Source organism: Zeus faber, assembly GCF_960531495.2.
Source record: "Zeus faber genome assembly, chromosome: 1".
Classification (NCBI taxonomy): Eukaryota; Metazoa; Chordata; class Actinopteri; order Zeiformes; family Zeidae; genus Zeus; species Zeus faber.
Window position 1 is genome coordinate 11,241,714 of NC_137193.1, and position 13,189 is coordinate 11,254,902.

Genomic DNA, 13,189 nt, shown 5'->3' on the forward strand with positions numbered 1-13,189 from the left:
CAAGGCACACGTCGCAGGAGGCAAGAGAAGGCGAGGAGTCCGTCATATTTTACGTTGCGAGAATTCAACAATCGGGGGTCAACCGACGGTTAAAAAAGTTGGATTTGAATGTGCTCGCTGACCTTTTTTCGGCCACAATAAACAACAAACACTGCCACACTCCCTGCATCACCTCTTAATTCTTTAATAATATATTACATTTATGCCGTAATACAATAATAATAATAATAATAATAACAACAGTATTAACATGAATAATAAACATACACAGACGGTACAAAATGATTTGTGTCATTTTCTTAAGTTATCAACACTTACCCCTCCCCCCGCGCTCAAAACGAAACAAAGCTAAAATAAAATGAAGCATGTCTCCTTTAGCTGCCTATGACTCAAACCCCAAGTCACAACACAAAAAAAACCAACCCCCCCCCCCAAAAAAAAAATTGCCCCCGCATGACAAGCCATTTCAAATTAAATGTGTACGGCTTATCCAAGATGGTGGAGTTTAAACTGGTGGAGAGAGAGAGAGAGGGGAAAAAGGAAAAACAAAACTATTTATTTATTATTTTCTTCTCGTCTCAGATATGGCGTCGACTGGCCGCCGACTTTCGGGATGGCCTCACTCCAGAACAGGCGTGTGTGGGTGTGTGTGTGTGTGTGTGTGTCTGTTTGCAAGGGGGCGGACCGAGAAGGGGGTTCTTAAAAAAAAACATGTAAAAAGAAAAAGAAAACAGGTGAAGGAAGCATCTGGAACAATGGGGGGGGGGGGAGAAAAAAACCCAAAAACGAATCAGAAACAGCAGTTGCTGGTTCCCCGTCCTAAGTGTAATCACTCGTTTTTTACCGACGGTCCGTCCGACCCAGAGGCGACGGAGAGAAAGGTCCACGCGTCGCTTTCCAGGCGACGCGTTACAGTACGGAATATCACCCCGACCCCCGACCCCCGCCGTCTCACCCAGAAGCACCGCCGGGGATTGTGGGAGGGTGAACAAAAGTCCCAAAGTCCGTGTCGAGGGGGGAGGCAAAATGAGCGTCCCCCCCCCTCCCCCCCCCCCCCCATCCCTCCGCCCGCCCACCCACCCACCCACCCATCCACCTCCCCTCCGCCGCTCTATTTCCGGTGCTTCATCTCCTTGTCGTGGTGGCTCTTCCCGCCGCCCTCTCCCTTGTCCAGCATCTTGACGGCCTCCAGCAGGTAGCTCTGGAAGGCGGAGAGCGCGGCGCAGATGGCGGGCGTGCCGAAGCCGTGGGTGAGGAGGCTGAAGTGGGTGAGGCTGCCCTGGACGCCCGGCTCCAGGCAGGGGGTGGGGCGGCTGCCCCCCAGCGGGGAGCGGTCCTGGGACATCAGGTCCACAAACTCCTTGCAGATCTCCCTGGTGGGAGGGGAGAGGGCGGAGGGAGGATGGGTTACGACGGGAAACAACCAGGGACCTTCGCTTTTTTTTTGTTTTGGTTTTTTTTGTGATCGCCCACCAAGCCAAACTGCGAGGCATCGTTCAGGTGGATCTCGTGACAGAGCTTTCAGTTTTCCTCCCACGCTATTCAGTCCTCTAACTACCGCCAGTAGGAGAATTGGGAATCCATAGTTCAATGGGTCAAAAGTTAAACCCTTTCATATTGATCCTGTATCTTATATTTGCAAGTGCTCACCTCCCAGTGATCTGTCTCTCTCTCTCTCTCTCTGCCTCTCCCTCTCTCTCCTCCCTCTCCCTCTCCCTCTCTCTCTCTCTTGCTCTCTCTCCCTCTCCCTCCCTCTCTCTCTCTCTCCCTCTCTCTCCCTCCCTCTCCCTCTCTCTCTCTCTCCCTCGTGAATTTGTTAATAGAGGTGGATGTTTACTTTTTACAGTTGATTTTTGTTTTTTAGGTTGATTCTACATCGATCCATCTATCTATCCATCATCTGTCTGTCTGTCTGTCTGTCTGTCTGTCTGTCTGTCTGTCTATATCAGACCACCAGATTAAATGCACCAGAATTCAATTGACTCCCTTTTATCTCATCTCAAGGAAAAAAACCACTACAACCCAGTCTAGGACCATTGCCATAACATTCTCACTCCCTCCAACAGCTGCACGGTGCAGCCTCCGCCTCTCTGCGCCGCCTCTCTGCAGCCGCTCCCCGACCTCCAACTAATTCCTCCGCCGCACACCCCTGACATCCACTCACTTGGTAGCCAGCAGCATGCTGCGCCGCGTGGGCAGCTGCTCGGGCTCGCTCTGCCGGCACAGGTACTCTGCGGTGGCCCGGGCCGGGAACTCCGTCTCGCACACGTACCCAAAGTCCCTCGCCAGGTGGACCGCCTCACCTGGAGGAGGAGGAGGTGGAGGAGGAGGTGGAGGAGAAGGTGGAGGAGAAGAGTGAGACAAAATGACGCCTCCCCAGCCCCGGATTATAGAGCAGACGTGCGCGCGACGAGCGTTTTATTCAGGTTTGCTCATGCGAGAACGTGGCCACGCTAAAGTGTGTATCTTGCTGTCAAGGAATATACAGGTCACCGTGTGTGTGTGTGTGTGTGCGTGTGTGCGTGCGTGCATGTGTGTCCTACCCTCCACTAGAGACGTGAGCAGAGTGACGTTGGCCGCCTTGCGTCGCCCAGCAGGCAGGTTAAGGCCAATCTTCTCCAGACGCTCTCTCAGACAGCGGCCACCATTCTTTGACTTGGCCCTGAGGGGGAGACGCCACAGCAGATTTTAGCAGACAGTCCGTGTGTGTGTGTGTGTGTGTGTGTGCGCGTGCGCCTGTGTGTCTAAATGGGGTTTTTTCGGAGCATTTCGTGCGTCTTCCGTGGTCACCGTCTTACTCTCAAAAGTGTCTGGTATTTGGCTTTTCGCACTCCATCCTCGCTCTGCTCAACTTCTCTAATCTCATTCACTCGTCTGTTGCTTTTTCCGTGTTTCAACTCCGTTCTCCTGGACGGGGTGTGTGATTGGGATCGATTTCTCGCGATCGGAATCAGTGTATCCCACCAGATACATTCTAGGATCTACTATGAATTTGCCGTGGTGAGGTTTGGTCCGTTTCACGTTCCAGAGGATAAAAAAAAAAAGCTTAACAGTCAGTTATATAATAATAATAATAATAATAAAATAAAATCGAACAAAAAAATGGAGTAACAATAAAATAAAGAATAAAAAATCAAATTAAATTCTCAACTGTATACAAAAGCCACAAAAAAAGTTAAATAAATATATAAAAACATACAGAATATACAAAATGCAATATATATATTACACCCAGGATAGATGTGGTTGAAGCTGAAGAGGGTTGAGGGTTACGCTCAGATGTGCCAGATAAGGTGTTCCTATTTGAATTTACTTGCTTTATTTATTTATTTTTAAACGCAGCCCTAAAATATCCACAATTTATTCCGCTTCCCCCTTCGGCCATGGAGCTCTGGCTCATAAAACCACATCGCTGCTCTTGTGATGCAGCCACATGACCTATTTTGGGTCCACTCCCCCTGACCCCAGATATAATGACACCAGGCCCCCAGGTGCTGTTCTCCAAAGGCCTCATACAAAGCAGCCCCTGTCGCGCGTGTGACACGGTGGAGTCCAAAACTAATTTGAATTTCAGGTTGGACATTTTTGGGGGGGGGGGGGGGGGGGGTCGAGGATTATTATTTTAATTATTATTATTATTATTTATGTTATTTATTTATTTTTTAACACCAAACTGGAGTTCCTCACTGAATCCAGCATTTTTACATCTCCTCTCCTTTCTATGTCCCCGGTCGCCTGCAGCTGGGAAGATGGCCAAGCTTCCGAACAACAACCGTAGAAGGTCACTTTGTGCTTCTAACCCTTTTCTCTCTGCTTAAAAAATGACAGAAAGTAGGTTTTGTTTTTTTTTGATGTTTTTTTTTTAAAGGACTTTCGACACCTGACAAGAGGCTCGTCCGCCAATCTGGACAGAACAACGCACCGGTCGCCATTACAATAAATCTGGTGAAGGGGTCGGCGTCTCTTTTTTCCCCCCGTGAGAAAACCCCCTGAAACATCCTCAATTCGTCTCCGGAAGAACGCAGAACCGCCCCCGTTGTACTTATATGACTCACCTTCGGAGGACCCCGCCCAGGAGGGAGGCGTTGAGGCACTCGGGTGGGGACAGGCGCCGCTGCACCTCCCCCACCGTCACCTTGTACTTGGAGGTGGAGCTGAGCAGCGACAGGCGGCCGGGCACCGAGCAGAACACCTCGGCCGGGTTGGACACGGAGCCCACGCCCAGGCCCTCCTTGGTGAGGCACAGGGCCGACAGGGCCGAGCCGTTCAGCTTGGACGGGATGGGGACTGGGAGACGGGGGGAGAGGTGGAGGGAGGGAGGGAGGGAGGGAGGGAGAGAACGGGGACAAAAGGGCCACACTGTCAATTTTATACACACTTCACATATCTAGCCATCTGTCTATCTGTCTATCGATCGATCTATCTATTATCTATCTGTCTGTCTGTCTGTCTGTCTGCCTGTGTAAGAGAGAACAGAACAGATGAAATCCACAAAAAGGGTCAACTTTGACAGAAACAGTTGGTCATCAGGTCCCGCCACCAACTTTTAGAAGTGGTCGCCACGTTGGCAACCATGCGTCCGCCCTCGGTTGCCAAGGCTGATAAAACGGTTGCCGATTTACAATGATTTCATAATTGAGTGTTAGAGATCCTATATACTGTGGGTACTTATAACCCATATTTCAATGAGACGATAGTTTAACATTTATTGATAGGAATGTATTTTTTGGATATATTTACTATAAATGGACTCACATAATCTCCCTTGGGCTCATTTTACTAGGCAGAGGTTTCAGAGGTATACAGTGCTTTTTTTTTGCAACTTCAATAGTGGTTGACAACAGGGCAACCACACCGCGCAAGATGGCCGACAACGGCCCGAATCTGGGTGCCTGTGGGGCAACTGGGCAACCGTTAACTGTCGAGCCCCGGTCGATCGCTGGGAAACGCAGAAAGTCGCCTGAGCCCAGACGTTGCTGGAGAGCAGTGTGTTTGCTTGCAAACACTGAACCTGTGTGTGTGTGTGTGTGTGTGTGTGTGTGTGTGTGTGTGTGTGTGGGCGTGGCGCCGCGCCCTCCTCCCTCTCTGCTCCTAATGTATTCGGCGTTGTTTTCTCCCCTGTGCCGACAGCTCTAATTCGGGGATCTCTGCTCGTCGATGCTGTTGTCGGAACGGCAGGTGGCTCGGCTTTTTGACGACCGCAGATTTCTCGCGCGGGGCTTTGCTTCTCACCTGGAAGGGTTCCGATTCACGCTCGCTTTTCGTCGCCGCGGCGGTGACTTTTTATTTTTTATTTTTTCAAATTTCCGGGTCGCAGAAAAGTTCTTTTTCGTTTCGCCGGTTGTTTTTGTTTTTTTTCGTTTTTGGTTTTTATCGAGGCCTGTGTGGAATGTTGTGAACGACAATCTGTTGTCTCGGGCCTAAGGGATTAGGATAGGCTGGAACGTTGCCAATCACAATCTAAGTCTAAAAAAGAATTTATTATAAATGGCAATATATAGCGATAATACAGATATTGTGATACGAAACTAGATATCGTCTTTCAGGAGCATTAGAATAGATTAACGCAATTTTCTGAGCTTCTAGCTGTATGAGCCAACGCCTCTACCTGCTCGGTCATAATATCCCAATTACTAAGGATTGTTTCTTGTGTGTAAACAACTTATCAAATCACCGGTGGCACTCTCCAGAATATCGTCAAGTTATGGATTTCGAGGCGTCAAAAGCGTGGCGATGTATGATTTAGTCACTCTCTCTCTGACCGCCTCCCGTGCTCTCGTGTTCGTCCATCGAAAAGTGTTGTGTCGTTACGAGTGTGGGGCCGAAATACCAGAGGGGCCCAAACAAGGGAGTTATCATGCTCTCGCTTCCAGCGTCCAGATCCGGTTTTATATGTATATGTAATATGTAAAAAAAAAAAATGTTTTTAAAGTGTCGTATAATTTGACAGGGTCACACATTTTGCTGTACCACCCCCTCCTGGTTCACGCTCAGCGGACGGGAACGTGTCTCCTGCGGTGATGCGGAGAGGTCCTACTCAAGTCAACTCAATTCTGTATGTTTTTAAACGTAGTTCCGCTATCAAAGGTAAAATAACGTCGATAACCGCCGATAGTTCACTTTGAATGTCCCGACACTCCGCTCGTCAGCGGGCTCAGAGTCGGAAATGCTCTTTTTCCGACCTCATTGTCGTCGAAAGGCAAACGCAAGGCGTCCGCTTTGAAGTGGACTCGAATAAAAGAGAAAGCTCGAAAAGTCGCCTCGAGTCGTCGAAATGTCTCGAAACTGTACGGCAAAGGGGGGGAGCCCTGGAGCAGAAGTATCGGCCTACTCCTACTTTTCCCGCCCCCGGATCCTTTCCATCCCCATCACCACGAGGGAGGGAGTCCAACCGGGGGGTTCAAGCCCGTCCTTTCCAGCCCTTGAAACCGATCGCTCTCCCGTTCTCTTCCATCTCTTCCTCGACCCTCCTCTTCCTCCCTGGGATCATCTGTTTTTCCTCGTCGCCACAGTCCTCCATGTCGCCCCCTCTTTTTCTCTGACGGACGTCTCCCGCTCCTTCCCTTTTCCCTTGCTCCCTCCGTAGCCCCGTCCTTTTCGGGGTTTTTGTTGCCGCCCTCCTATAACCCCCGCGACCCCACCGGGGATTTTAAACCCAACGCCTCCTCCACCCCTGCCGTGGCGGGGATTTCACTCTACCCCCTCGTTGGGAAACAGCGACGCGGCTCCGCAGCGGTTCCACCCGAGCTGGGGAATCGCATCACAAACGTCGGTCCACAGCGACAAAAACAAGCCATTGGATCAACTTGAAGAAAATCTAAATATGTCTTCTTTTTTTTTAAGGGGTTGTCAACTTAGAATTCACAAATGAAGACCCTTATAGACGCCATTGGCCCTGCACGTGCTGTCGATTTGTTTTTTTTTTATTGTGAATTTAATAGTTGGAGGCATCTAATTTTCAAAATTTTGCAAAGCATTTCCATATACAAATTGAATGCATATAGAACATATTTCAATTTTGAATCATATTTCAAATCCCTGTCGTTTTTTGTCAGCTGCAGTATTTTGCTCTGTGGTATTAATGATCATTTACTTTGCAGGTGAGTTTATTTCAACGGTGGGTTCCTAAATTTGAAGCATTTTATTAATGTATTTAGCTATTCCCCATTTTTTCGCTCCCCTGCAGGCTTTAACCGTGGAAGAATCCCAGGGCTCCCACTTGAGCATGCAGTTTAAAGGCAACTTGGATTTTCTAAATGTGCCTGAATAACACCATGTCTCTCAGAGCTGGAAATTCTGGAGCCATCACACTCTGCAAATTTCCCCTAAAATCCTCTTTTATCACCATCTTCTCTCCCCCTCCCTCCCTCCATCTCTCTCCCCCCTCTCCCTCTCCCGCTCCCTCTCTCCCTCTCTCTCATATGACCATGAACAGTTCATTAACAATGTGTGCCTTTAGGGTGAAGTCTGCAGCCTGGTATTAGAGGACTTCTTGACTTCAAATGAAATAGCAAAACAGAATTATTTATAGTGTGCGTGCGTGCGTGTCCGCGCGAGAGAGATAGAGAGAGAGAGAGGGAGAGAGGGAGAGAGAGGGAGAGAGAGGGAGAGAGAGGGAGAGAGAGTGATGGACATAGAGAGAGAGAGAGAGAGAGGGAGAGAGAGAGGGGGAGAGAGAGCAGAGTGTTGTCACCCCTTAAGCATTGTCATACAGCACAGATCATAGGCCTATAGGTACACGCGCGCGCACACACACACACACACACACACACACACACACACACACACACACACACACACACACACACAGCTTACCTTTTTTAATGACAGAGTGGTCCAGGATGCCCAGGGCGGATGCTTCCTCCATGCCCTGCGTCAGAGAGACACCAGTCAGCGTCACATTCACGGCCAATACACACACACACACACACAAATAAGAATAACAACAAAATAAATAAATACATGCACACATAAATAAGGATAGCAACAAAACAAATAAAAACAAATACACAAAAATAAGAAAAACGATAAAATAAATAAATACATGCACACATAAATAAGGATAGCAACAAAACAAATAAAAACATACACACAAAAATAAGAAAAACTATAAAATAAATAAATACATACACACATAAATAAGAATAACTATAAAATACATTAATAAATAAATACATACACACATAAATGAGAACAACTATAAAATAAATAAATAAATAAACTAACAAACAAATAAATAAACACACACATAAATAAGGATAACAATACAAATAAATTAATACATACACACATAAATAAATTCATGATCATAAATAGACACAAAATAAATGAATACAATTTTAATGAAAGAATAACGTTTTATAATATTTTCGTGTGAATTTACACAGGTTTTGAGTGCTTTATAATATCTAAACAATAAGGAAGTGTTAAATGTTCCCAACAGTTGGTACAATCTTTAGACACAGGCCTTGACATCAGTATTACTATGCAATGATCATAAACCATCAACTTCCATCTTACTTCAACTGCTTGTGGGATATCGTTATCATTATTATTATTATTATTATTATAATTGTTATTATTATTATTGTTATTGTTATTATTATTATTATTATTATTGCTTTTTCATGATTATTATTATTATTTTCCTTATTATTATTTTTTTTTTTGCAAAATAAATTTAAATGTGTCCGGTTTTAGAATAATGATTAAGACCAATTCCACTTGAAACCATTCACATTGCGGCAATTTGGAACCTGGAAAGCTGGACTTAAAAACGACCTCTAACTGGATTATTAACAACGGCACCCACGCGTAAGTGACGGATTTAACGACACCGATTATTTGCAGCAAACGAAAGACGTCAAACTATGACAACAATACGTGTCGATATTCAGGTCTTTATATTCATCCAAGGTTTTCATTCCTTGTCGTGCCCATGGAACACTTGAAGCCACCCAAAGCAGTCGACGCTGCAGAACCAACACAACAAGTCTTTAATAAGGGGTTTTTTTTTTTTTTCACGAGTGCCGTGTGTGTGTGTGTGTGTGTGTGTGTGTGTGTGTGTGTGTCTGCGTTTGTTTAAAAATCCTACACTTTGTGTTAAATTCATGAGAAGGTTCAAACCAAAGCCTTTAATCCATTAATCAAATAAAAGTCGTTAAGAAAGGAGCGTTTAACAGCGACATGACCCCGGAGCGGAGCCGCGTCTCTCTGTTAACGAGCAGAGAATCGATTGGTCCCGGTGCGTTTGGGAAAAAACAAAAAAACAAAAAAACAAAAAAAAAAAGAAGGAGGAGGAGGAGGAGGAGGGTGGGGGCAGGATGCTGCACGTGCACCTGCTGCCGCTGGTGGTGGTGATGGTGGGGTGGGGGCTGACTGCTCAATAAACCATAGCAACCATTCTTTCAACCCCCCCCCCCCACCCCCCAAAAAAATAAAATAAAATAACGATAATAAAAAATAAAATTTCCATGAAGGTTAAAAATCACTTTGTGCAACAGATCTGCATAAACAGGATCAACTGTTTGGCTTTTTCCTGTGACCCTCACTTAACAGGCTGTAATGGAAATGATAGCTTTTATTATTATTATTATTATTATTATTATTATTATTATTATTATTATTATTATTATTATTATTATTATTATTATTATTATCATTATTATTATTATTATTATTATTATTATTATTATACCATTAATTTCTATTTACATTTAATCAAAGGCAATCAGAATTCAGAATCAGAATCAGAATCAGAATAATGGAAAAGAGCAAACAGGCTAAATGCATTTCGTCAAAACAAGTACATATCACACTCAATTCCATTGTTAACGGGAGGATTTCAATTGGGCCAATCCATTTTTTCCAAATAGATTCTTCACAAGAGATCATTTACATTTGAATGTAGGCAGCCTGTTCAGATAAGCTTGATGTTGTAGGTTTTGAGTTGTTTCTTGTTCATCCACTTGTACATAAAGCACAAGTGGGGTCTGATATCTATCATTATCATGGACAGATGTGTGCTACAGGTTTTTATTCTTTTTGGAATAGCACCTGATGGAAACAGTTTGGGGGAAAGGCAATAAATCACATTTGTTTTCTCTTCTATTTTTTGATTACTTGTCGATTTAAAATGTATAAAGATGAAAATTATTAGTTTTTTTAATTTCAGGCCTTTCCACTCCTTCTGGTGAATGATGTGATGAAATCTGCCATCACATCATTCACAACAATTAATGACAAAAAAATATATATATTTAAGAAAACCAAGAGGCGATTTGATTTTTTTTTTACGTGTGTAGTCAGCTTCCTGAAGTGTTCCCCCCCCCCCCAGATGAACTCACCTGAATGTCTTCGAGGCCGTGATGCCCCAGGTGCATCCCTAGAGGACCGTCCCCCAGCGCTGCGGCCCCCTCCCCCAGGCCGTGGAGGAGCCGGGGCACCCCCGGATACTCCCGCCGGGGGTCGAGGCTCAGCGCCCGGTGGGACTGCGACAGGAGCACCCCCTCCTCGGAGCGCGACCTCTGCGAGTGCCAGGCCGCCTGCTGGTGCTGGTGCAGGGAGTTGATGGAGGGGTAGGGGTCCGACAGGTGGGAGTAGGCCGACTCCTGGCTCTGGGAGTAGGACAGGGAGGACTGCGGGTACGGAGGGGGGAAGTACGGAGGCTGGAAGTCCGAGGCCGGCGTGTGGCACAGCGGCGGGGCCGAGGAGTAGGCCGCCTGGTTCAGGGAGGGGAGCCCGGAGAGGCGCGCACTGGGAGTGGAGCTCAGGCCGTCTGAGCGCTCCTGCGGAAAAGAGGATACACATTAGAATAATAGTCTCAAAAAAGCTATGCTGTAAGACGGAATAAGAATAAGAATAAGAATAACAATAACAATAACAATAACAATAAGAATGCGCTGATAATTTCATTCAGTGGATCACCTTAAAAATGTTTGATTTTCATAACCCTATATTTTTCTCAACTCAAAATATGCATCTTAATTTCTCAATTTCTAGTTGAGAACACCTTAGAAATAAAGATATAAACAAAAGTATGAATTTATTTCAGTTGACCCAATGACTCCAAGCCAATTACCCCCCCCCCGTGTAAGGAACTTTGATTAAAAATAATAATCAAAATCATAATAAGAAAAAAAGTGATTTTAACTTTTGCCAACTTGTTTCACATTTCTGAAACGCCATATAAGGCCTGAATATGTCAATATTTTCTGCGAACTCTGTAAACTTAAGACGCCAAGTTTATGTAGCCTGAAGTAAAGATGTTGAATTGCCAAAACCCACACCGGTGTAAACAGCTGAAATAGTAGAGTTGTTCATGCAAAACGAGACAATTGGAAGAAAACAAAACAAAACAAAAAAAAAAAATATATATATATATATATATGCATTTTGCAACTGCAACTTCTGCATTTCTAAAGCATCGGTAAGTAGATGAGGGTATTTAAGTTGTGTAAACGCGCTCACTTACAGATTTTTCCATCCTGTTTTAAGAGCTTCATTTTATGATTTTATTTCCCACCATAAAGTGGGAATGAAAATGTCTGCATCAAGACATCAGAGTTATTATGAAGTTATTGCGTTGGATACGTTTTGTAGCCCCAAGTAAAAAACATATATATATTGAGTTGCAAAAATTAAAACAAGCCACATCATTTAGTGGGTTTTATAATGAAGCTGGTTTGAGGGGAATTGTTCATGTAAAACGTAAAGGAAAATATTTGTGCAGCAAAGAATACAAATGTTTGGTGAATATAATTACTTATATATAAGCCGTGTCGTTTCATTTCCCCCCCCCCAGCGTACTGGAGTGAAATCACAAAGAGCAGGTTACAAATCACAGTCACTATAAGTTAAAACGAGTCAACCCCATAATAAGCGCAGCGGTTCCACCTGCAGCAGCTTGGGAACAGCAGCCGCCTGGCTTGAAGTGATGCGCACTGGCACTCGATGCCCGCCGGCGCCAGGAGGCTTTAAAACCCAACAAAGGACACGCAGGTACAGGTCAGTGGCGGACCACCACGCCGGCCCGTCCCCCCGGGGGGACAACACGCCGCAAATAAAGTGCCAACGACTCCAAATAGACTGGTCTGTTTATTCCCGATGTCACCAAAGCGGCGGCACGTCGGCGCGTCCGGCCGTGCGTAAAAAGTGATTCGACGGTAATACCCAGAAATAAAAAAAGAATAACAGTAAAATAAAAAGTGACAATCGAGACCCGTGCTCGGATTTCATTCCGGGATGTCTTAAAACGTCTGAAAACAAACTACCCCACTAGCCTACATTCCGTCCACATGCCGCCTGGCGAATTTCGATCACCCCCCCCCCCCCCCCCCCCAGTTGCTGGGTCACCAGATCAATTGCGCTGCGGTGGAACAATCGTCCATTATCCGTGGACGCCGCGGAGGCTCCAGGCTTCCACTTTTCATTCCTCAACACGTTCGACTGCCTAGCGTGGTCAAAATAACAGGAAAATGAGGACGGAAAGCAACACTTATCGAGTTATCCTTTGACATTTTTTTTTTTACTGCAGGCCACTGGCCCCGCGCGTAAAATAAAACAAAAAACAAAACAAAACAAAACACGGGCGCGGTGTTTCTTCCGTGGCGAAACGGTGAATAACGACGCTCTATTCACATTCTCCCGCGGGCTTTGGGAGCACTATTCCGGGGGACAGTTTGACGGAGCGTCCCCCCCCCCCCCCTCCCCTCGCCGTGACATTTCCCATACAGAGTGGATCTCCGCGGACAGGCGATCCCGCTCCCCACTGTCGAACCCTCCCGCGGGGATGCGAAGCGACAGGACCGGGGCGGATGTAAAGATTTTTTTGGGGAAACAGGGTTTTTTTTGGGGTTTTTTTTTTTTTTCGAAGGAAGATAGAAACAGAGAACTCACCATAGCGGAGTAGGTGTGCACTAACATCTGGGCCACTACGCCCGAACGCCCCAAATGGAATAAACAGAAATAAAAAAAATAAAAATAAAATAAAAAAACAACAACCCCAAAAGAGGATCTGAGGGTCTGGACGGTGTCACCGCATGAACCGGAGCTGTAAATCCACAACTATGCTGGGCCGCCTGTCAGCTCGGCCCCATGGAAGTTAAAAAAACAAAAAAACAAAAACAAAAACAAAAAAAAGACACAACAACCCCAAACGTTCGGTTTTCTCCTCTTAGAGACGGATTGT

General features: G+C 45.7%; 1 protein-coding gene across 1 annotated transcript; it reads right to left on the bottom strand.

Annotated features, from left to right (window-relative positions):
• Positions 1 to 1,111: 1,111 nt before the first annotated feature.
• tfap2e (transcription factor AP-2 epsilon) lies at positions 1,112 to 12,924 on the bottom strand (the record flags this gene model as incomplete). The annotated part of the gene is made up of 7 exons (XM_079998100.1): positions 1,112 to 1,373; positions 2,165 to 2,303; positions 2,544 to 2,662; positions 4,056 to 4,287; positions 7,816 to 7,870; positions 10,347 to 10,787; positions 12,898 to 12,924. The coding sequence occupies 7 exons, from the start codon at positions 12,922 to 12,924 to the stop codon at positions 1,112 to 1,114; spliced, it is 1,275 nt and encodes a 424-aa protein (XP_079854226.1).
• Positions 12,925 to 13,189: the final 265 nt, after the last annotated feature.